This window comes from Theropithecus gelada, chromosome 1, assembly GCF_003255815.1.
Source record: "Theropithecus gelada isolate Dixy chromosome 1, Tgel_1.0, whole genome shotgun sequence".
Taxonomy (NCBI): Eukaryota; Metazoa; Chordata; class Mammalia; order Primates; family Cercopithecidae; genus Theropithecus; species Theropithecus gelada.
The window spans coordinates 63,593,237-63,614,427 of NC_037668.1; the positions used below are offsets into that span (position 1 = coordinate 63,593,237).

General features: G+C 44.8%; 2 protein-coding genes across 4 annotated transcripts in view; both read left to right on the forward strand.

Moving 5' to 3' along the window:
- Window positions 1–16,419, forward strand: part of AGO1 (argonaute 1, RISC catalytic component) — a 64,120-nt gene extending 47,701 nt beyond the window's left edge. For both annotated transcript variants that reach the window (XM_025383314.1, XM_025383308.1), the window contains exons 13-19: window positions 381–540; window positions 723–813; window positions 1,874–2,068; window positions 4,141–4,275; window positions 4,870–4,971; window positions 5,902–6,101; window positions 6,344–16,419. In XM_025383314.1, coding sequence (XP_025239099.1) covers window positions 381–540; window positions 723–813; window positions 1,874–2,068; window positions 4,141–4,275; window positions 4,870–4,971; window positions 5,902–6,101; window positions 6,344–6,452 — 992 coding nt within the window. In that variant the 3' untranslated portion in view covers window positions 6,453–16,419. The remainder of the gene's footprint in view (window positions 1–380; window positions 541–722; window positions 814–1,873; window positions 2,069–4,140; window positions 4,276–4,869; window positions 4,972–5,901; window positions 6,102–6,343) is intronic.
- Window positions 16,420–17,898: 1,479 nt separating this feature from the next.
- Window positions 17,899–21,191, forward strand: part of AGO3 (argonaute 3, RISC catalytic component) — a 125,143-nt gene continuing 121,850 nt past the window's right edge. The window contains exon 1 of one of the 2 annotated variants that reach the window (XM_025383325.1): window positions 17,899–18,259. In XM_025383325.1, coding sequence (XP_025239110.1) covers window positions 18,241–18,259 — 19 coding nt within the window. In that variant the 5' untranslated portion in view covers window positions 17,899–18,240. The remainder of the gene's footprint in view (window positions 18,260–21,191) is intronic. The other variant, XM_025383331.1, reaches the window with a different exon arrangement.

A 21,191-nucleotide genomic window follows, 5' to 3' on the forward strand; every position in this document is an offset into this window, starting at 1 on the left:
TCTTCTAGCAGGGTGCATTTTTGCATGTTGTTCCCTCTGCCTAGAATGCTCTCTCTCAAACTCCCTCTCCTCTAAGTCCTTTGCTGTCCTCAGATTTCATTTCAATCATTACCTACTCAGGAATCCTTTCCTGACTAGGTTTTTATTTCTTATTTTATGCTGTCATTGTTCCATGAAGTTTTCTGTTGTGTCATTTATCAGTGTTGTAATTTTCACAGTTTTTAAAATTAGTCCCTATTTAGTAAGCACTATGAGAGCAGGGACCTTACGTGTTTCCTGTCATCATTGTGTTCGCTAGCACCTCATACACTGCCTGGCATCTAGTAGGCATTCAGTAAATGTTTGTTGAATGCACTAATCATTTCTCTCCCCGCCCATAGCTGAGGTGAAACGTGTTGGAGATACACTCTTGGGAATGGCTACACAGTGTGTGCAGGTGAAGAATGTGGTCAAGACCTCACCTCAGACTCTGTCCAACCTCTGCCTCAAGATCAATGTCAAACTTGGTGGCATTAACAACATCCTAGTCCCACACCAGCGGTATGAACTCTGTTGTCCACTTGCCCTTTTCAAGGTACCATGCTGGGAATTGATGAAGAGATAGGACCCTGGCCAGGCAGAGTGAATCAGACACAAGGGGGAGAAGAGCAGAGTGGGTATTGGATGGTGCCAGCTAGAGAAGACCCAACGCCTCACCATTTTGTTTTCTCTTCCTTGCTCAGCTCTGCCGTTTTTCAACAGCCAGTGATATTCCTGGGAGCAGATGTTACACACCCCCCAGCAGGGGATGGGAAAAAACCTTCTATCACAGCAGTGAGTGATATTCTCCAGCTGCCTCATAAAGTTCTCCTCTTCACTCTGAGTCCTCAAAACTGCCCATGATTTCCTTCCCTCAGCTCTGGCTCTTGACCCTTCATAAGATCTCCATTTAGCTCGCTATTCCCAATTCCCATTCCCTTGATATGTCATAAAGGTAGCTCTGTATGGTGTCTTTTTTCAGGGAGAGTAGTGAGAGTGTAGCCAGAGACTTGACTCATTCTGCATCACTCTTGCTCTGCATTTGAATGTCTCTCTCCCCATGCCTGCTTTTGGCATGTAGGAGAGGGACTGTATCTTCTCTGAAATCCCTTTAAAGGGAGTTACTTAGTTGATGGGACTATCCTTTCCTCTGCCCATCCTCACTGTGTAATAGATTAGATGTTTTTCCTATCTCTCTCCTGACTTTTCTGCTCTTTGTCTCCTAGGGGCTTCCAAATTGCTAGGGATCAGACTTCCTTTCCCACTTGTATTTCCTAAACCCTCACATTTCTGTAGGCACACTGGTCTTAACCTCAGTAAGTGCAGGGAAACCCTATAATACGCTTATCCCTGTTTTTCTTGTGGCCATCCCTCCTAGGCTTTGGCCACTGTCTCCTTTCTAAATGGCGTTTCTTCCATCAACCACAAGAACACTGTTACTATGGTCATGATTCCTGGGTAGATTAGCATTTGAATGGGAAAAAGGATAAACTTGGGACTGGAAGAGGCCATTGTTTGGTCTAGTAGTACTAAACCTTCACACACTCCTCTGCAAAGGGTAGAGAAATCAATTTATCAAGTACCTACTGTGGGCTAGGCCCTGTGTAAGGTGCTTAATATGGACCGCAGTAGCACTGCAAGCAGGTGTTCTTATCAACATCTGAGAAGAGGAAAAAAGATCAGAGAGATTGAGTAACTTCTGCTTGTGTGATAGAATAGAGATTGAAACCAGGGCTCTTTGAATCCCAAGCCCTACTCATTCAGTTGCAGTTTTCTTGCTAAGAAGCCTTTCCACAAACCCATAGCCTGACAGTGAGGGTGAAGGTTCTAGGAGCTAATCCTTTTTCTCTGTCAGGTGGTAGGCAGTATGGATGCCCACCCCAGCCGATACTGTGCTACTGTGCGGGTACAGCGACCACGCCAAGAGATCATTGAAGACTTGTCCTACATGGTGCGTGAGCTCCTCATCCAGTTCTACAAGTCCACCCGCTTCAAGCCTACCCGCATCATCTTCTACCGAGATGGGGTCCCTGAAGGCCAGCTACCCCAGGTAGGGCCCACAGTAGGTGGAGAAAACCTTCACATCATGGCTGGAAAGCTAGGTGCTACTACCTTTTCTAAGCTATTGGCACTGGGAGGTGTGTCACTTCTTCGGGAACTTTGCTAAATGGGGTAGACTTGGGGGCAAGGATGGCAACTGAGGGATGGAGTATACAAGCATCTGTAGATTTTTCTTCTCATAATAGAGGACTCTCAGTGCCTATTTAAGTAGTTGGTTCCTGTTGGAGACTGATTGTTTAGACCAGTGATTCTCAAATGCTAGCTTACATTAAGATCACCTGGAGGGCTTGTTAAAACAGTTTTAAGGGCTCTACCCTTAGAGTTTCTGATTCAATGAGTCTTGGATGAGGGCCAAGAATTTACAATACTGACAAGTTCTCAGGCAATGCTGATAGTCTGGAGATTGCATTTGAGGACTAATGCTGTTTTGACCTTCCTTCATAATACTCCTCCTATTCATTCTCACTGCCAGTCTTCTTTTTTTTTTTTTAACTTCTATCCTGAACTGGTATCCTTGACTACCGTTTAATAGTATTATAACTACTGTTCCAGTGAACTTCTTGTGTGCCATGAACTGTGCTAAGCACTTCACGTTTTTTTTGTGTGTGTGTGTGTGTGTGTTTTCCTAAATCTGAGAGGAAACATGTTTTATTTAATGCTTTACAATAGTCCTATGGAATAATAGTGTATTTACATTTAACAGATGAGAAAACAGGCTTGGAAATGTTACATGATTCTTTAATGTCATCAAAGCTAATTAGGAGTGGAACTGGGATTCATACACATTGGTCTGATTCCATAGTTTATGCTCTTAACTGTTAGGCCCAGTTTCTTTTTTTCTTTTTTTTTTTTTTTTGGCGGGGACAGAGTCTCACTCTTGCCCAGGGTGGAGTGCAGTGGTATGATCTCAGCTCACTGCAGCCTCTGCCTCCTAGGCTGAAGTGATTCTCTTTTCTCAGCCTCCCAAGTAGCTGGGGCTACAGCTATGAGTCATCACATCCAGCTTATTTTTGTATTTTTAGTAGAGCTGGAGTTTCACCATGTTGGCCAGGCTGGTCTCAAACTCCTGACCTCAAATGATCCACCCGCCTTGGCCTCCCAAAGTGCTGGAAATACAGGCGTGAGCCACGGTGCCTGGCCATTATCCCCAATTTCTAAGTCATCCAGTATTTTCTAAAATATCAGACACATTTATCATATTACATATCTGTTCAGAAATGTCTAGTGGCTTCACATAGCTTTGGGTTAAAATTCAAACTGCTTAGCAAAGCAATCAGCAGTTATTAAGCCCTACTAGGTTTTCTATGCTTTTACTTAATTGTCTATCTTAGTCTTCATAACAGCTTTGTGAAGCAGGTCTTAGTAACATTAACAGATGTGGAGAAAATGAGACTTAGTGGAGTTTAATAACTTGCCCAATGTAATACAACTAGTTAAAGCTTGGATTTACGTCTAATTGATTCCAAAGTCTATCGTTCTGTACCATACAGTTTTGACCCTCTATATCTGACATCCATGGCCATAGGAAACTATTGCCTATGATTATTTACTTCTAGCTTTTCCTTTAGCTAGCCCATTTTCTAATAATCCTGCTTGCTTTGTAGGACTGAAATCACCTACTCTCTCTGCACCCATTATGGAGCTATATGTCTGCTCTTCTCTGGTGGTCCACAACCTGTCTGCTCTTGGAGCCCAAAAGAGAACTCTCATTAGCTGCCTGATCCTGAGTGAAACTAACTTTGGGCATTGTAATTTTAGTGATTTCTCTGTGAACCTTGGTTCTGTGTGTTGATATTAGGTCTCTTTATACACAAGAACCAGATGTTTGTTGTCTTCTGATGCCAAGCCTCCTGGCCAAGGTTTTATAGGAACATATTAAGTGAACTGAGTATAAGGCTGCTTTTGACAAGAAGGGCCTATCATCTCTAATTGTTGAGCATCAGCATATAAAGGGAGACTGAGCCAAAAGCTATATTACAAGTGGCAATTCCTTAGTTCAGAAGGGTATGAACTCAAGAGGAACTGTGTGTTTCTTTGTTTCCCTCTCCATTTTGTGCCTAGATACTCCACTATGAGCTACTGGCCATTCGTGATGCCTGCATCAAACTGGAAAAGGACTACCAGCCTGGGATCACTTATATTGTGGTGCAGAAACGCCATCACACCCGCCTTTTCTGTGCTGACAAGAACGAGCGAGTGAGTGAGGGACTGAGACCTCCCGTCCCCTCCTTCTGTCTCCCTTATCTTAATAGAGAAGAAGCCCTTCAGATAAAGGCTGGGGATTTAGTCCTTGTCCTGTCCATCCTCCCTGGCCCCTTCCCTCCTCCTAGCTCTTGTGGTCCTTCCTCTACCACTGCCTTCACTAGTGTCCACCTCCTCCCCTCCTTCCCTTATACTTCCTTTCCCTCCTCCTAGCTCCCTGGCCTAGACCCCATATATAGACCAGCTCCCAGAGAAGGGAAAGGGAACTACCATTTATTGAACTCCTCCTATGTGCCAGATACTGTACAAGGCGTCTTCCTCACAGCAACCCTGTGAGGTAGGTATTATTATTATCTCCAGTTTAATCTCAGAAAGGTTAAATGACTTGCTAAGATCATACAGCTAATAGGACTTGAACATAGGTCTGTGTGACTTTAGAAGCATATTATTTAAAGATTCAGTACCCTCTGGGAATAGCAACTTTGGCTTTGTTCTTGGGATTTTGGTGAAGTCAGAGTAGAATTGAGCCAGGGTCCTAGTTAGGGCCAGGCAGGTCTTGGGATCTTGGTTGTGTTTGTCTCTATACAGATTGGGAAGAGTGGTAACATCCCAGCTGGGACCACAGTGGACACCAACATCACCCACCCATTTGAGTTTGACTTCTATCTGTGCAGCCATGCAGGCATCCAGGTAGCTGGGCTATATCTTGGGGTTCCAATGGGTCAAAGATGAATTGTTTATTCACATTGCCTCTACAATATATCAGTCATCACTGAATGACATCCAAATTATGTTCGTTTGTTTTGTTTTGTTTTATTTTGTTTTGAGGTGGAGTCTTGTTCTGTCCCCCAGGCTGGAGTGCAGTGGCACACTCTCAGCTAACTGCAAACTCTGCCTCCTGGGTTTAAGCGGTCTTCCTGCCTTCCCGCGTCAGCCTCCCGAGTAACTGGGATTACAAGCATGCGCCACCATGCCTAGCTAATTTTTTTTTTTTTTTTTTTTGAGACAAGAGTCTCGCTCTGTCGCCCAGGCTGGAGTGCAGTGGCGCGATCTTGGCTCACTGCAAGCTCTGCCTCCCAGGTTCACGCCATTCTCCTGCCTCAGCCTCCTGAGTAGCTGGGACTACAGGCGCCCGCCACCACGCCCGGCTAATTTTTTTTGTAGTTTTAGTAGAGATGGGGTTTCACCGTGTTAGCCAGGATGGTCTCGATCTCCTGATCTCGTGATCCGCCCGCCTCGGCCTCCCAAAGTGCTGGGATTACAGGCATGAGCCACTGCGCCCGGCCTAATTTTTGTATTTTTAGTAGAGACAGGGTTTCACCATTTTGGCCCCGCTGGTCTTGAACTCCTGACCTCAAGTGATCCACCCGCCTTGGCCTCCCAAAGTGCTGGGATTACAGGCATGAGCCATTGTTCCCGGCCAGGACTGCTCTCTTAATAAGCCCTGAGTACACTTGCAGGTTACCTTTAAGAAGAGTGCTTTATGACATTGGTAGTTTTGCGTCCGCCTGTTGATGGGTGAATTATCTACCCAGCCGTATTCTTAATAGTGATCCTGTTCCCCTATTATCAGCCATCTCCTCTGCTCAGCCTGGGACCCTCATCTTCCTATCTTCCCAGGGCACCAGCCGACCATCCCATTACTATGTTCTTTGGGATGACAACCGTTTCACAGCGGATGAGCTCCAGATCCTGACGTACCAGCTGTGCCACACTTACGTACGATGCACACGCTCTGTCTCTATCCCAGCACCTGCCTACTATGCCCGCCTGGTGGCTTTCCGGGCACGATACCACCTGGTGGACAAGGAGCATGACAGGTGAGATCTGGGATCAGGTTGGCCTCCTTTTTGCTTCAGCCTGTTGTGCCAGATCTTCTCAACTTTCCTTGGGTAGAAGGAAAGGAGTGCTGTCCAATTTGGTGTCATTGGGCTCCTCTGCCCAATCCTGGGTTGGGGTTTTCTCTTAAGTTGGTATGGGAATTGGCATCCCAGGGCTGGGTGAGGGAATTAGCAGCAGCTCAGTTCACCAGGAAGGACTTCTTTCATTTTTTCCTTTTCAGTGGAGAGGGGAGCCACATATCGGGGCAAAGCAATGGGCGGGACCCCCAGGCCCTGGCCAAAGCCGTGCAGGTTCATCAGGATACTCTGCGCACCATGTACTTCGCTTGAAGGCAGAACGCTGTTACCTCACTGGATAGAAGAAAGCTTTCCAAGCCCCAGGAGCTGTGCCACCCAAATCCAGAGGAAGCAAGGAGGAGGGAGGTGGGGTAGGGAGGAGTGTAGGACGCCTTGTTTCCTTCTGTAGAGGTGGTGTAAGAGTGGGGAACAGGGCCAGCAAGACAGACCACCAGCCAGAAATCTCTGATATCAACCTCATGTCCCCTACCCCTCACCCCATCTTGTCACATCTGGCCCTGACCCCAATGGACCAAAAGGGGCAGCACTGGTGCCCACCATACACACAGGTGTCTCATGTGACTCACAGTGCTAAAGACTCATGCTTGACAGCTTGGTAAGGTCAACTCTGTAGCCCTGCAGACAAAAGCTGGTTAGGTTTGGGTTTGATACTTTAGATGGGAAAGTGAGGGGCTTGAGAAAGTGGGTGGGAGGAGGGAAGGATTTTTTAGGAGCCTTAATCAGAAAAGGACTAGATTTGTTTAAGAAGAAAAATGAAACCAGACCCAGATCAATATTTTAGGATACTAGATGTTTTAATGGGTTCAGAATCCAGTTTGTAGGAAGATTTTTTAATGGTTTTGGTTGCTCCTCCCCCAGCTGCCACCCCCCCTTCCCCTTATTCCTCTCTGTCCACATTTTCTGCCCCACCTTACTTCTCCTCCCTGACAGACATCCAGCCCCTAGTAATACTTAAGGCACTATGGCACTTAGCTTTGAAGTGACACGACCCTGTCTTCCTTCCGCCCGCTGGTGGGTAACCAGTGCCTTCCCTGTAACGGTAATGCTGCAGAACTGCAACCTTTTGTACCTTTCTTTGGGGAATGGGGTGGGGGTGGGAGAGGAGGTAGATGGGGAAGAAGTACCCCAGACCCAACAAACCTCCAGCCAGAAAGCCAGCTATTTTGCATTTGAAGGAATTGACTTCCTCATTCATTGAGCTTTTTAAAAGATCACAACCTCAAGATGGTTAAAATCCATTGACATTTGCACTTTCAAACATGACAAGTCTCGGAGCTGCTGAGATGACTGGCCCCTGGCCTTTCCACTTATGCCTCCTTTTCTCCTTGTTCCTCCTACCTCCCACCCCACCCAGGTCTGGAGTTACTTTCATAGCATTTTTCACTCTTGGCTTCTTTTCTCTCTTGATGGTCAAGTCTCTTGTGTTTCAATATTTCTTAACTGGGGTGTCTTATAACAAAAAACTCTTAGGTCTAAAATGAGAAAAAAGAGAGAAAACAAAATGTTATTTTTATACCATAACTTGAGTGTATTGCCAAAATTTGGAAATCCTTCCCATGCCTGATGAGTTTATATCCCGGAAACATTGAGCCATCAGAATGAACTGTGTACCTGATTTGTTCTCTGACCTGGCTAGGTAGGGAGGGGGTGGTTATCACCCCAAGATGGGGTCCGGGCTCCATCCTTCCTCTGTGCAGATAATACCTTTCTCTTGCTGTAGCCTCCCTCCTCTGCACTGTCCTGCACTCTTTCTTGCAAGTGCATCTTTTTCCTTCCTCTGGACTGTCCTCTGACCCTTTGGCTCATCCTAGATTCCAGTGTGTCCTGTGGACAGGCTGGGGAATTTTGCTGCTCCCTATTGCTTCTGTTTACACAAATGAATTTTTCCTGGTTTCCCACTAGGGCATGTGAGTGGGTGGCATGAGCTTTTTTTTTTCTTTTTGTCTTGAGACATGGGGTTTGGCTGTCTTGCAGGACTGGAGAAGGTGGTGGTTCTAGCTTGGTCTCTGCTGGCCTTGAAGCAAGCATCCCCCCCTGCCCTTTTTCCTTGACTGTTCATTTTTTTCCTGCCCCACCGCTTGGGATGGGGAGTTGCAACTTCAGTGTGGAATTTCCTCTTTTTGAGGAGCCTGGGTTTGGATCTATCTGATCTGGTGATGAAGCCATGATTACTTTAGACCTAGCCCAGGCTTGGAGGCCAGCTGGAGGAAGGAGGGTCTAAATCCTGGCCTATAGAGTTAGAACTACCGTTTCCTCTCCTCAGCTGCCCTTGTATGACCCGGATTTGCTATGCAAAACAATCTGTCCCAGGTTCTGTTCTGGTTGGCTACATTGTTCAGCAACTCACAAAACGTAGCACAAACATTCATTATGGAGAAAGCATCAGGACTGTTGAGTAACTCCTCCTTTACTTTTTTCCTGCTGGCTACAGCATGGGGTGCCCTATAGGCACAAGCCCAGCTGAAGAACAGAATGGAGGGCTCTGGGAGGAGGCAGCTCACTGGAGAGCCTACATTCCTTACACAAGTGCCTAAAGAGAGTGATGCTAACACTCCATCTGCCCTGTCCATTGCCTTCATATACAGTCTACTTCGTGTTCTGTCACCCTTTGGGGAGGGGAGCTCTTCTGGGACAGTGGGCTCTGTATGTTCTCTACTTGGGTACATTTTGGGGCTAGGATCAGGGCACTATTCCTGGAGGGTCCAGTCATTCACCAGCATTTGCAAATGTCCATAGGGAGCAGGTGGCAGCCTCTACTCCCAGCAACAAGTTTGTGTTCTCTCCTTTTCTCTCTTTGCCTCACTCTCTCCAGTTGGTTATCAGCTGGGGCTTGAAATGCATTTTTAGCCCTTTGGCATGGCATATGCCATTCAAGAAATAAAAAAGCAAGAGAATCAGCTTTGGGCAATGACAAGAAATGACTTCTTACTCTGATTTTTTTGTAAAAAAATAATTTTTGAGACTTGAAAAATAACCCTGACCTTGAGGATTATTCTTGTTTGAAAGGTGGTGGATGCAGATGGAGAAGTGGTGTTGGCAGCAAGCTTTGGCTCATGTGGATTTGGTTTAAGTGGTGCTTCTTACCCAAGCTTCAAGGAAGTGCTTGGGGGACCCGCAGCCTCATCCTCTTAGATGGGTCTCTTGCTCCCTTTGTACCACTGTTTTGCCTTCCTTTTCCTCTTCTCTTTTTCCCTGGCTTCCTTTCCCTTTTCTACTATTCACTCTGCTTGCTTGCTGGCCGGCCTGCCTGCCTGCCTGCCTGCCTGCCTATGTGATAATGAAATCTCTGCATGGCTGCAATGATCCCACTGTTAGCTGGCAAGGTCAGGCTTAGCTCCTTGACTGCAGACGACCAAGAACCTGTTCCCCAAGCCCAGAGATGTTCACCTGGGCTGGACTGCCCTCAAGCTTATACTAGAGAAGAGCAACTGACCTGCCCAACTTGTGTGAAGTCAGGAGGGTTTCTGGCATTTTCCACACCTGTCCACTCCTTGGAGCTGGTTTCTCTCATTGCTTTTACTAAATCTGGTTCTTTTTCTCTTTACCTGGGGCCTGCCTTTTCTGAGATTGTCTTAGGGTTGAGCTACTTGGGTATCCTGGGCTTGAGTGTTAGGGGATGGACATAAGGGAAAGAGTGATGAGAAGAGAATGGAGAGAATTTGAATAAAAGGTGGGAAAGGAGAGAGCCCTGTTCTTTGATTGTTTATCCAGTCCAACCTGATCCATTAGGGATTGAGGTGCTACACTGGCCTCCAGGGATAAGCCTGGGGCTATTGTTGCTGGGAACTTATGCTTAACATAAAGCCGAAGAAGAAGGTACCTAGAATTTTGAAACTTCCCTAAAAAGCTCCTAATGCCCACCTGCTAGATAGCTTCTCTGTGGCCTCCTATTTAGCTAAGCAGCAGTGTTTTTGGATACTTCTCTTCTTCTGTTTGTGAATAAGGCCAGCACTCAAGATGGGCAGACAAGGGCACGCTATTAGCTGGCCCATAGGATATCTGTAAGGCTGGTGGGACAATTTTGGACCTGGAATCCTGTGAACTAACAAGGTTGGAAGTTTCTTCCCCTTCAGGGTAGAAAAATCATCTCAAACTAACCAAAAGGCAGTTTTGGAAACTACATTGGGGGAAGTTATTTTTATTTATATATGGGGCCTAGGCCAATCCAGGATGGTAGCTGGAATACCTTCCTTCTTAAAATCTGATCATGGCAGGGATATGCAGGGCACTTTTTACTATTTGGCCTTCTAAGCAGATTGGGAAGGAGGTATTTTCTGGTTTTCTCTTTTCTCCAACTTAATAGGACTTGCCTTCTCCCTGGGCAGGGAGAGAGGCTGGGTTGGTGCTCTCCCCTTACTCTACTCACACTGACTTAGAACCTCTGGCTGCTGTTTGGGCATCCAAGAAAGGGAGGGGAAGGAATGAGCTAAAAACAAAACAGAATGAGGTGGGAAAGGGAGATTTCCTTCTCTACAGAGGAAAATAGGAAACCCTCCAAGAATTGTGCAAGTAAAGACATTCGTCAAATGCACTGAGTCCCTTGGTGTAGTAGCAATAAGGAAAAATGAAATTACTTTCCTGTGCACACAGTCCAGCCTAATTGGTGTGTGATGTTGCACTTAGCAGCCATGTGGTGGGCATGTGTGACTACTCTGGGTTTCACTTTAGTTTCTAAACTTTTTATCCCTCTCAAGTCCAGCATGGATGGGGAAATGTCTCTGGATCCCCACAGCTGTGTACTTGTTTGCATTTGTTTCCCTTTGAGACTTGTGTTTGTGTCCTGCTTTGAGCTGTACCTTGTCCAGTCCATCGTGAAACTATCCCAGCAGCTGTAATGTACAGTTCCTTCTGAAGCAAGCAACAGCAGCAGCAGCAGCAGCAGCAGCACAATTCTGTGTTTTATAAAGACAACAGTGGCTTCTATTTCTGAAGTGCGGTCTTTCTCTTTTTTTCCTACCAGCAAAACAAACTTTTGGGACTGATTACATCTCTAATAGATTTTAGGTGATAATAATACTGTAGATTGTTATGCAGGAATGCTTCACAGGGCCTCCATTTATTCTTCATTCAACAAACATGCAAAGTACTGTGCCAGCAGTATTGTGGGGAGGGCAGGCACAATTCAAAATGAGGAAAATAGTGTCTGTCTCATTAAGGGAATTAAGTTTGGTGGGGGATATGACTAGCCAACTGGTCCCCTGGCATAGGAGAAAGATAATGAGGGAGTGGAATAAGACTATAGCAACGAATATAGGGAGGAAGGGACAGATTTGAGAGACAAGAGATAGAATTAGTAGGACTCGATGGCTGGTGGAAGACAGGAGTAGAGGTTAGCTCCCAGGTTTCTCCTTGAGCATAGGAGTGTGTTGGGACATTCTGCCAGTCAAGATGGGGGTGGCAGGGGGAGACTGTAGAAGGAAGGTGGGGAGTTTTTTGAAGAAAGACAATGTTGTGTAGACTGAGTTTTGAGGTTTTTTTGGGGCAATAAGGGTAAGGTGTCCAGTAAACACAGGTTGGTGCTCAGGTAAGACTAAAACTGCATTTATGGATATGGGAGTCATATAGATGGTAGTTAAAGCCATAGGCATGAACAAGTTAGCTTAGAAAAAGAGAAGAGAAACATAGTATACAACCCCCTAAGAAACTCAGTTTAAAGGATGGGGCGAGGAAGTAGATCTTAAGGTGACAGATCACTGGTAGAAAGCTTGTGGGTTTTTTGTTTCTTTGTTTAACCAGTTTAGTGAGGTAGGAGAAGAAATCAGAGTAGAAGTTTCATGAAGGGTGTGATTAACAACATGAACTGCTGCAGAGAAGGAGTTCTTTTTTTTCTGTGTGTTTTACCTTTCTGCTCCCCATCTGTTGGGGATCTTATAACTCTATGACCTACTTAGGTTATTCTCCAGTATTTCTTGAAAATGAGCATTGGAAAAACCAATTCTAAAATGGCTAAGACTAGGACTTTCAAGTTCCCCACAACTACCACCAATTAGGAGATAATTGTAAAAGAATAAACAAAACCTAATTTTGTTCCAGTGTACTAGATAATAGTAGAATACTATATTTATTTCCATAACTTGTCTTCTTTAGAGCCTGTGAACTCCTAGGAGCAGAAGCTATATTCTCTTCATTTTTGTCATCTCAGGGTCATGGCATATACCAACGGATCAGTATGTGCAAATAGAATTGAAATAGGCTAGTAGTCTGTAGTTTATGAGTATGGGCTGGGTGGGCAGCAGATCAAGAAGTGATAGGAGTACACAGGATGAACTCAGAATTCCTGAAATCTTTAGGTAAGCAGATACTTAACCAGATTATCATTGTCTTTTCCCACTCACCCCAAATTGGAGGTTTTATGGTTTTGTACTTTAAGCTGGTGGTATAATTGTCAAGCATGTAAATTCTGGCATTCTTCCTGGTACTGCTAGAGCATTGTTATTTCAATGCATGGGGGTAAGAAGGCTCAGAGAAGGATTCTGGCAGAGGGCCCAGTGAGAAATCATCAGTGGTAGCCAGTGTGTACATACGTTGACCTAGCATTCCTCTGGAGGCCAAGTGTTGTGAATTGGCCTGTGGCTATCACCTGGCAGACTCCCTTGGGAAAGAGCTAGCCAGCCCCATGCTTCTTTTCAGCAGCAAGGGTTAGGGAGGTTGGTTGAACTTGAAGAGCAGATTAGACATGGAGCAGATTTTGCCCAGTTGAAATAAGACATAAATTTATGACCCCGAGTGAGGCAGAAATAAAGTACTTAGCAGGGGGAATGGGAGGATGATGATTATGGCAAATTTTGCTATAACCTTTAGTTTTAGAAAAGATTGATACTGAAAAGCCTTCAGGATTTGCCTGTGGTTGCTACTCAAGTTAAAAAAGACTGGGAGCCTGCATTGTCTGGTCCTGGAGCTCAAGGTTTTCAGTGAAGGCTTGTCCTGGCACCTCTGGGCATTCCTTTTCATTACTAGTTGAGCACCCTTCCTTCTGCTCTGTCAGTTGGCAGAATACTCTGGAGCACATTCTGGACTAGCAGTTGCCTTGGGGTAGTCAGGCTGGGTATTTGTTTGGTATCTCTTGGTGTAGCAGATCCCAGAATCTCATGGCAATTTGGATTTGGTGGCTAAAAGAAAGAGTTAGTGCAAGGAAAAGACTAGTTGGAAGTTCTGAGTCTGGGCCATCCTTAAGCTGCTGTCTACTGCTTGAATGGGAAGTAATGTTGAATTGGAAAATTAGCTCACCTTTTTTGTTCCTAGCTTTGCAGACATTTATTCCTCTGATGATAGGCTGAGAAATGCCTAGGCAGGCTTAGAAGGCACACAGAGCATGACAGAAGTACTCTGTCAAAGCAGCTGTGTCAAGAAGGAAGAGCTGGAAAAGTGGATATGCTGGGGAATTAGCCACATTTAGTTTTCCACTTACGCACAACTGCCTTCTCCAGTATATCATAGAAGGGTTTTTTAGGCCTTTGTGGCTTACCCTGCAGGAACATACTATCCTGTTGTTCTGGACTGTAGCACCTTCACCACCATCCTCTTGGCAATGGTTTTTTGTTTTGGGGTTTTTTTTTTTTTTTTTTTTGGACAAAGTATAATATTGAGGGACCTTTTTAGGGAGCCTTTGATCCTTTGTCCCCATTTTCCAAAGGCAGGGAACTTTCCTCTTAAAAGAGACAGTGTTAACTTTTAGCCAGGTTTTTGGAAAAGGCCTGTGAGCTATTAATGAGAGTGAGCTGCAAAAGGAGGAAGGGTTTGTTTGGGTGCTTTGAAGTACTTGGCTAGGTGTTTTCTACAGTATCTTATACAATTGCATCTTACAGCATCTTTACATGCAAAATAGTTTATCAGTTATCTTCAATTGCATATTACAAAATTCTGATTAAATTTTTCTTAAATAAGAAAACTATCATTTCATATGACAAGAAAGCCTAATTTAATGTTACTCCAAGGTTGGTTAATTCAGTGGCTCAGTGATAACACCAAAGAATTAGTTTCTTGAAATCTTTTTGGTCTGCCATCCTCCATGTTGTTTATCCTCACGCCAGTTCGCTAATGGTCCCAAAATGGCTACTGTAATTCCGGGAAGGAAATGCTGACAGAACCATGCCTGGCAAAAGAGACAAATTTTTCCGTGTCCTTCTAAAGCAAGGAAGTCTTTTCCTGGAAGCTCCAGCATATCCGGCCTCATGGCTTTGCTAGAAATGGGTCATCTCACTCCTGTCATTGGCAAAGCAAGTAAGATCATCCATCATGAGTGGCTTAGATGAATGAATTATCCTTTGAGTCACGTAGACTAGAAAGTCCAGTCATGTCTACCAGCAAGAAAGGAGATAAGGGCTATTGGATAAGCAGCGTCTGGTCTCAAAGGTACTTCAACTTTTACAGATGAGAAACATGAATCTGAATGACTTTCCTAGGCTCACAGCAAGAGAGGGCCTTCAGTGTTAGCTGTGTCTGTCCCTAAAGCCCAAGTTTTATATTGTATCTTGCTACAGTGTAAAGTAACTTACTTTCTACCTTGTGGAAACTGATGGTCTAGGACAAGAGATTTGAACTCAGGTGCCCAGGTGACTCTAATCTTGGCCCATGTGAGAAGATTCTACTGAGTTGCTGTCCTCATCCAGTGATGTTTCTTGTCTCACACAAGAAGCCTAGGAGTAGAAAGTCCTAAGTGGAGTAGAATAATAGTGGCAGCAGGGAGGGAAGTGTGCACTGTGTGTCCCTGAGCCTGACTTACTGGGCAGGAACTTGGCGCTTAAAGTGGCAGCTGGCCACCCTGTCTTTCCTGCATGCACTGAGTATTTGGTAGCTGATTATGCCTTTCCTTAGTGACCAGTGATATTGATCATCTTTTCATGTGCTTACTTACTATCCCCGTATCTTTGTTGTTCACATCTTTTACCCATTGTATTTGTTGTTTTTGAGACAGTGTCTCACTCTGTCACCCAGGCTGGAGTGCAGTGGCACGATCACGGCTCACTGCAGTTTCTGCCTCCTGGTCTCAAGCAGTCCTCCCACCTCAGCCTTCTGAGTAGCTGGGCTTACAGGCATACACTACCATGCCCAGCTAATTTTTAAAAAAAAAAATTTTTTTTGGTAGCAGTTCGGTCTCATTATTACTGCCCAGGCTGGCCTCTCTCAGCTTCAAGCTATCTTCCCGCCTCGGCCTTCCAAAGTGCCGGAATTACAGGCATAAGCCACTGGGCCCAGCCTCTTTTACCTGTTTCAAAATTGAGTTTTATTGAGTTGTAAGAGTTCTTTATTCATTTTAAACACAAGTCCATTGTTGGTTATATCTTTTACATCTATTTTTCCCAGTCTGGCTTGCCTTTTCATTTTGAAGAACAAAAGTTTAAAATGTTGTGAATTTATTAAAGCTCCATTTGTTGCTTTTTTCTTTTCTAGTTTATACTTTTGTGTCATATTTTAGGAAATTTTGCACTGGGTATTTGATGGCTCCTGAGGAGGTTCAACTTTCAGAGGGCACTGATTTCTCTGCACCTGAAATTTTGTACTATTTCTGTATTTCTTTCTTCTCAGAACAACCAGTGTCACCAGGTATGAGGGCAGAGTTTTAGCTTGTTTGCTGAGCCCCATTCTTGAAGCTTATTTATTTATTCATCTATCTATCCATCCATCAATCCAACAAATATACTGAATGCTGCTATGTGCCAGGCACTGGCACTGTTCTAGGTACTGGGGCAATGGGAGTTAAGGTAATACCCAGTGACCCTGCTCTGTACCCTTAAGAGCAGACTCACTTGGGGATGAGTTATCCAAAAATAGGGTGTACATGTAGTCAGGAGAGAGCCTCATACAGCTTTGCCTTTGGCAGAATCCTTCAAACCTCTTTGTCTTCCTACTTCTTGATATTACAAATCATGAGCCTTTCACATGCGTTCACTCTAAAGAGGTGGGTTCCTGGATAGCAGAAGTAGATAGAAAGGCATCATTGACATTTATTGAGATGGAGTGAATCAGAGGGTGTAAATTCTGCTCCGTCAGTGTCGAAAAAGACTAGCCGATCTCAAGGGTTCATCACTGTCACCATGTCAATTGTCTATTCTGGAAGAAGCTGAAGAAGTCTGCCTTTGTTTAGGGAACCAGTTCCAGAATCAGAGGGGTTGAGGATATAAAAGACCCTTGCACAAGAGTTGGTATTTACCCTGTCAGATGCTGCTACCAAGATTTGGATTGTGTACAGTCGAGGATTAAAAATGACTTTTAAGATGCAGTGTTTCATCTGGTGACATTTAATTTGATATTTTAAAATTGGGGAGGGTATTTTCAGCCACGGGGGTAGGGATGTGAAGGAAGCCGAAAGTAAGACAGAATTGGAGTCAGATGTGGTTTTGAGTCCCATACATTTATTAAGTGTTTAATATTATATGGTAAGTGCTTTAAAATGGTAAATACTTCTGTTATTCACTAAAATTTGGGGAGGGTTTCCTCGGTGCTTTATGTACATTCCCTAACCTTACAACTGTGTAAGGTACATACTGTTCTCTCAATTTTTCAGATAAGAAAATTGAAGCCCAAAGAGATCAAGTGACTGATCCAAAGTCCCACAGTGAGGGGAACTGAAGATAGGATATTCTTTCTCCTTTTCCTCTTTAAAAAATTATTTTGATTAAAAAAAAAAAAACAAAAACTAAACCGTATTACTGAAGCATAAGGACATGGGGAGAAATTATGAATCATTCCTCAGCCTGAATAAAATAGTATCATGTTTCATTAAGGCAACAAATATTTATTAGGGACCTACTATTTGCCTGACATTCAAGTGGGGTGGGGGGCACACAAGTAGTAAATAACAGACTGGGCAAAGGGCTACCAAGGCAATACTGTAGTAGACTAACAGGTGCCCCACCATGGGTGGTCCGGAAAAGGCGTCTCAGATGTCTTCCGTTGAGACGTAAAAAGAAACTGTAGGGTGGGGAGTAAAGGGAGGGTGGAGAGGAGAGAGAGGGTTCCTGGCCAAGGGAACCAAAAGCAGAGAAGCCCCAAGTCAGAAAAAAGCAGCGCTTGGCCCGTTGGGGGAATTGGAAGCCGAGCAGTACAGCTGTAGCACAGGCGGGGCCCGTTTACGCCGTGCGTTTTCACCCTGGAAAGGAGTTTAGGTTTTCGAAGTGTGACGAGGCGCTATTAAAGAGTTTTAAACATGGAAATTACTCGATCTGTTTGTGTAGTGTCCTGTTCGTTAGTCATCTTTTCCAAACTATAATACATTTTTTTTAATCCTAAAAATGGTCGTTAAAGCAGTCTAGGAGTTAGGTCAATTGCGGTGGTCACTTGACCGCCTGTGAGGAGGCGGCGCGTGGGGCGGCTCGGACTGGGCGTGGCGGGGGCTCAGGAAGGAGGGTTGCCCTACCCCAGCGGTCTCGGCTCGGGGCCTCTGCGGCAGGCTTGGGTCCTTCACCTGCCAGCTCCAGGTAGGCTACTCCTCAGGTAAGCCCCGCCGCCAGCCGCGACGTCGCCGCAGACAGGCACCGCCCCCACTCGTGCGGCATGAGGAGTCCTGCCCCTTCGGGTTGTCTCCAGCCGGCACTGCCCCGCGGGGGACGGCCGAGCCCGCCGCATGTGGCCCGGCTCCCGGACGCTTCCCCGGCGTCCTCCGCGCCGGCCGCTCCCGCCCCGACGTCGCTCCGGCACGGCTCGGGGCCCAGAGGCGAGGCGAGGACGCCGGGCAAGCCAGGCAGCGGAACTGACGCCGGCGGGCTTCCGGGGCGGCCCCGGGCAGGTCGGCGGCGGTGGCCCGCAGTCGTGGAGGAGCGGTGGGAGCGTCGGCGGCTGCGGGCGATGCAACTTCCGGACGGGACTCCCCTGTGTCCGCGCCTCACGTCTCCCCTTCCTCTCGCCTAGTCCCGTGCCGTTTTCCGTCCGCGACTCTTCCGGCCCAGAGCTTTCGGAGTGCGGTTGCTCAGGGGAAGCCGTCGCCGCCCCCGCCTCGGGGCCGAGTGAGAGTGTCCGTCGCGCGGCGTCGCCCCCCGGGCCGCCTCCTTGCCCCCAGTGGCGGGCTCCGTTCTCCCTCGAAGCACTCCCCCCAGCTCCATGAATGGAAATCGGCTCCGCAGGTGAGTCAGAGTCTCTGGGCCAGGTAGGGGATGTCACCAAGCTACTGTCCTCTGAGTCTCCCTGCTCCTCCCGCCCGGCCCAGGTGCGCGAGGTGAGCGTCGGGCGGGCATCCCCTGGTCTCCCGCCCCTCGCCCTGCTCCCCTGCGATCTCCGCGCAGCCCAGCCGCAGTTCCCCGGGGGCCCCTGAGTCGGCGAAACTGCGAGGCGGGGAAACGCTTGGAGGATTTAAGTTTGGGGTTATCTAAGCGGTATTACTCTTTGCTGGAGTACCCTTTTTCTAGACTTTAGAATGGTTTGCCATTGTCTAGTTGGAGTTCTTGTCCTTTAGCCAGTTTGTGTGCTCCGTAGAGGCTGGGCAGCCAGCCAGCTCCCTTACCTACCTCTTAGGGTAGTTGTGAAGATACACTGAGATAACGGATAACTTCAAATTAAGTTCGAAGGAGGTGTTGGTGCAATGTTAAATTCAACACGGCATTGCTCCCACCCTCAAGTTCTTTTCTGTTGTTTGTGGCAGCATGGTAGATAGTTTCTGAGGAGCTTGGAAATGTCATAGCAGCCTGGATCACTGCTTATACGAGGAGGTGGATCTTAAAATTGCTGACAGCATTTTTTGTTTCATTCTCTATTCCCTAGAGAAGTAGTTGTCATATTCCTGGAAATTTGGAATTTAAGAAAACTGCTTTATCTTCGCGGGGAAGAAAGCAGTTTTGCAGTCGTAAGAGAAAATTGCAACATGGTTAGTACTTGTCCTTAAAAAAGGAAAAGTACTCTTTATGGTTCTAAAGTAATTAATTCAGGGACAGAAAGGTGTTGCATAACGGTTTGCCTAACAAGTGATCATGCTTGGCATTTTAAATTTGAAAGTATGCTTCAGACGATCACAAGTTCGTAAATTAATTTTCAAAATATTTGCGGGACTGTCTTGTTACTAATGGTGTTACAAGTTCCTGAATTCCATATCTCTTTTTGCCAATTTGATATAAGAAAAACTTACGTAAAAGAAACCAGTGACATAATGATAGCTAAGAACTTTGTTGAATAGATTGAGTATTAAGTGTCAAATGGATGCAAAAAAGCACTCAAACTGGGGAGGTGAGATGGGGAGAGTTAAAAATTTTTTAAACAAATTTTGTTACATGGAAGTTTCTCTAATCAATTTCTACTATATCTCTTTTTCATGCTCCATTGTTTCGCCTTGCCCCATATCGTCTTAAAAACAGAAAGTCTGTCTGGATTGTGAAAAGATTTAGATTCTTATTCAGTTTTGATTTGTGTATTTCTGAAACTGTCCTGCCCTTTTTTAAAAATTACCATACTGCTGTTTTACTGAACAGGAAATGTGATTATTTGGGACCATAGGTGATCTTTGTACATAACTGTCCTGTTGTCAAGTCTGGAAAACAAATCATGAAAGTCAGACCCTTTATTAATCATCCTAAAACTTTTAAAGATATTTCAAAAAAGTTTTAAAGTTTTTGCTTTATCTCCTTAGGGTTTTTCATATGATATTGTGCCCATATATATGGACGTTGTCTTAGAAAACATTTGTTAACATCAAACCACCTAGTCAACTGGTACAACTAGCCAAGTAAGGCTCAGAAAATACATTTTACCTCTTCTTTTTTGGGTGTCCCGTTGCTGAAATAGATACCCATTTAGCTGTCTTCACATTTGGGCAAGTGTGTAGTTAGATTATCAACTGTATGCTTGGGTCTCTTGAAAAGTAAAGTTTTTTCTTCAGTACAGTTTATACGTGATTGAAGGTAGCCTAATGAAGATAAGCTATACTTTGGCTCAAGATTGACGTTATCAAAAACAAAATTTTCATTATTCCTGAGACTTATATATAATTGGTATGCTTAGTGTAAAGTTGAAAGCATAGCTGTGCAACTAAATTTTAAATCCATAATTTAGGCTGGACGTGGTGGTTCATGCCTGTACTTTGGGAGGCTGAGGAAGGATGATCCCTTGAGCCCAGCAGTTGGAGACCAGCCTAGGTAACATAGTGAGACTTGCCTCTCCAAAAAGCAGAAAAATTAGCCGAGAATTGTGGCACATGCCTGTAGTCCCAGCTACTTGAGAGGCTGAGGCAGAATGGATTGAGCCCAGGAGGCAGAGATTGCAGTGAGCTATGATCGCGCCACTGCACTCCAGCCTAGGTGACAGAGCAAGACCCTGTCTCAAAAAAAAAAAAAAAAAAAAAAAAAAAAAAAATCATAATTTGACATATATTTTGATTTTAAAATTTTAGTATAAATGTTCTCAAAAAGTCTATTGAGTCAATATTGAATCTTGGCTCTCCAGTTCTATCATAAGTTTTTCTTTTGTGTGGAGATTCTCAGGAATCATCTTGTGATAGGATATTTTAAATTCTAGTTGTTCGGTGGATACATAGAAAACTGTTAAATTTATTTACATTAGGGAACCTCGAATACAAATACCATATAAGTTAGTATTCGTTCTTTCATATGAAATATTTTGAATGCTTTTTAAGGATATCTTGTGCAGTCTACTGATTTAGTACCATCAGAACTTTGATTTAACAAGAAAAGGCTCAATTAGTTAAAAATTAATCAACAGTTTAACGTCTGTGTCTGTGACTAGTTAGGAGAACATCTGATGAAACACCATTTTCTGTGGTCTAATTACTGCTGAACTAAGAGTATAGGTTGTGTTTCAGTTCTAAATAAGATGGAAATAGGGAGCGGCAGAGATGCTTGATAATATTACTTCTCCTGAGTACTCATTTTTTAGGTCCATACTATTCTAGTCTGTGTTTTCAGATAATGTTAGACTAGCGTTTAGGACAGAGGAACCACACTTTATAATGGAAGAAAAACATTTACTTTTACCTTAAATTAATGACATGCAAATTGATGTTTGGTGGAAGTTTTATACAGTCTTGCAAAAGTGAATAGACTGTTTCTTGTT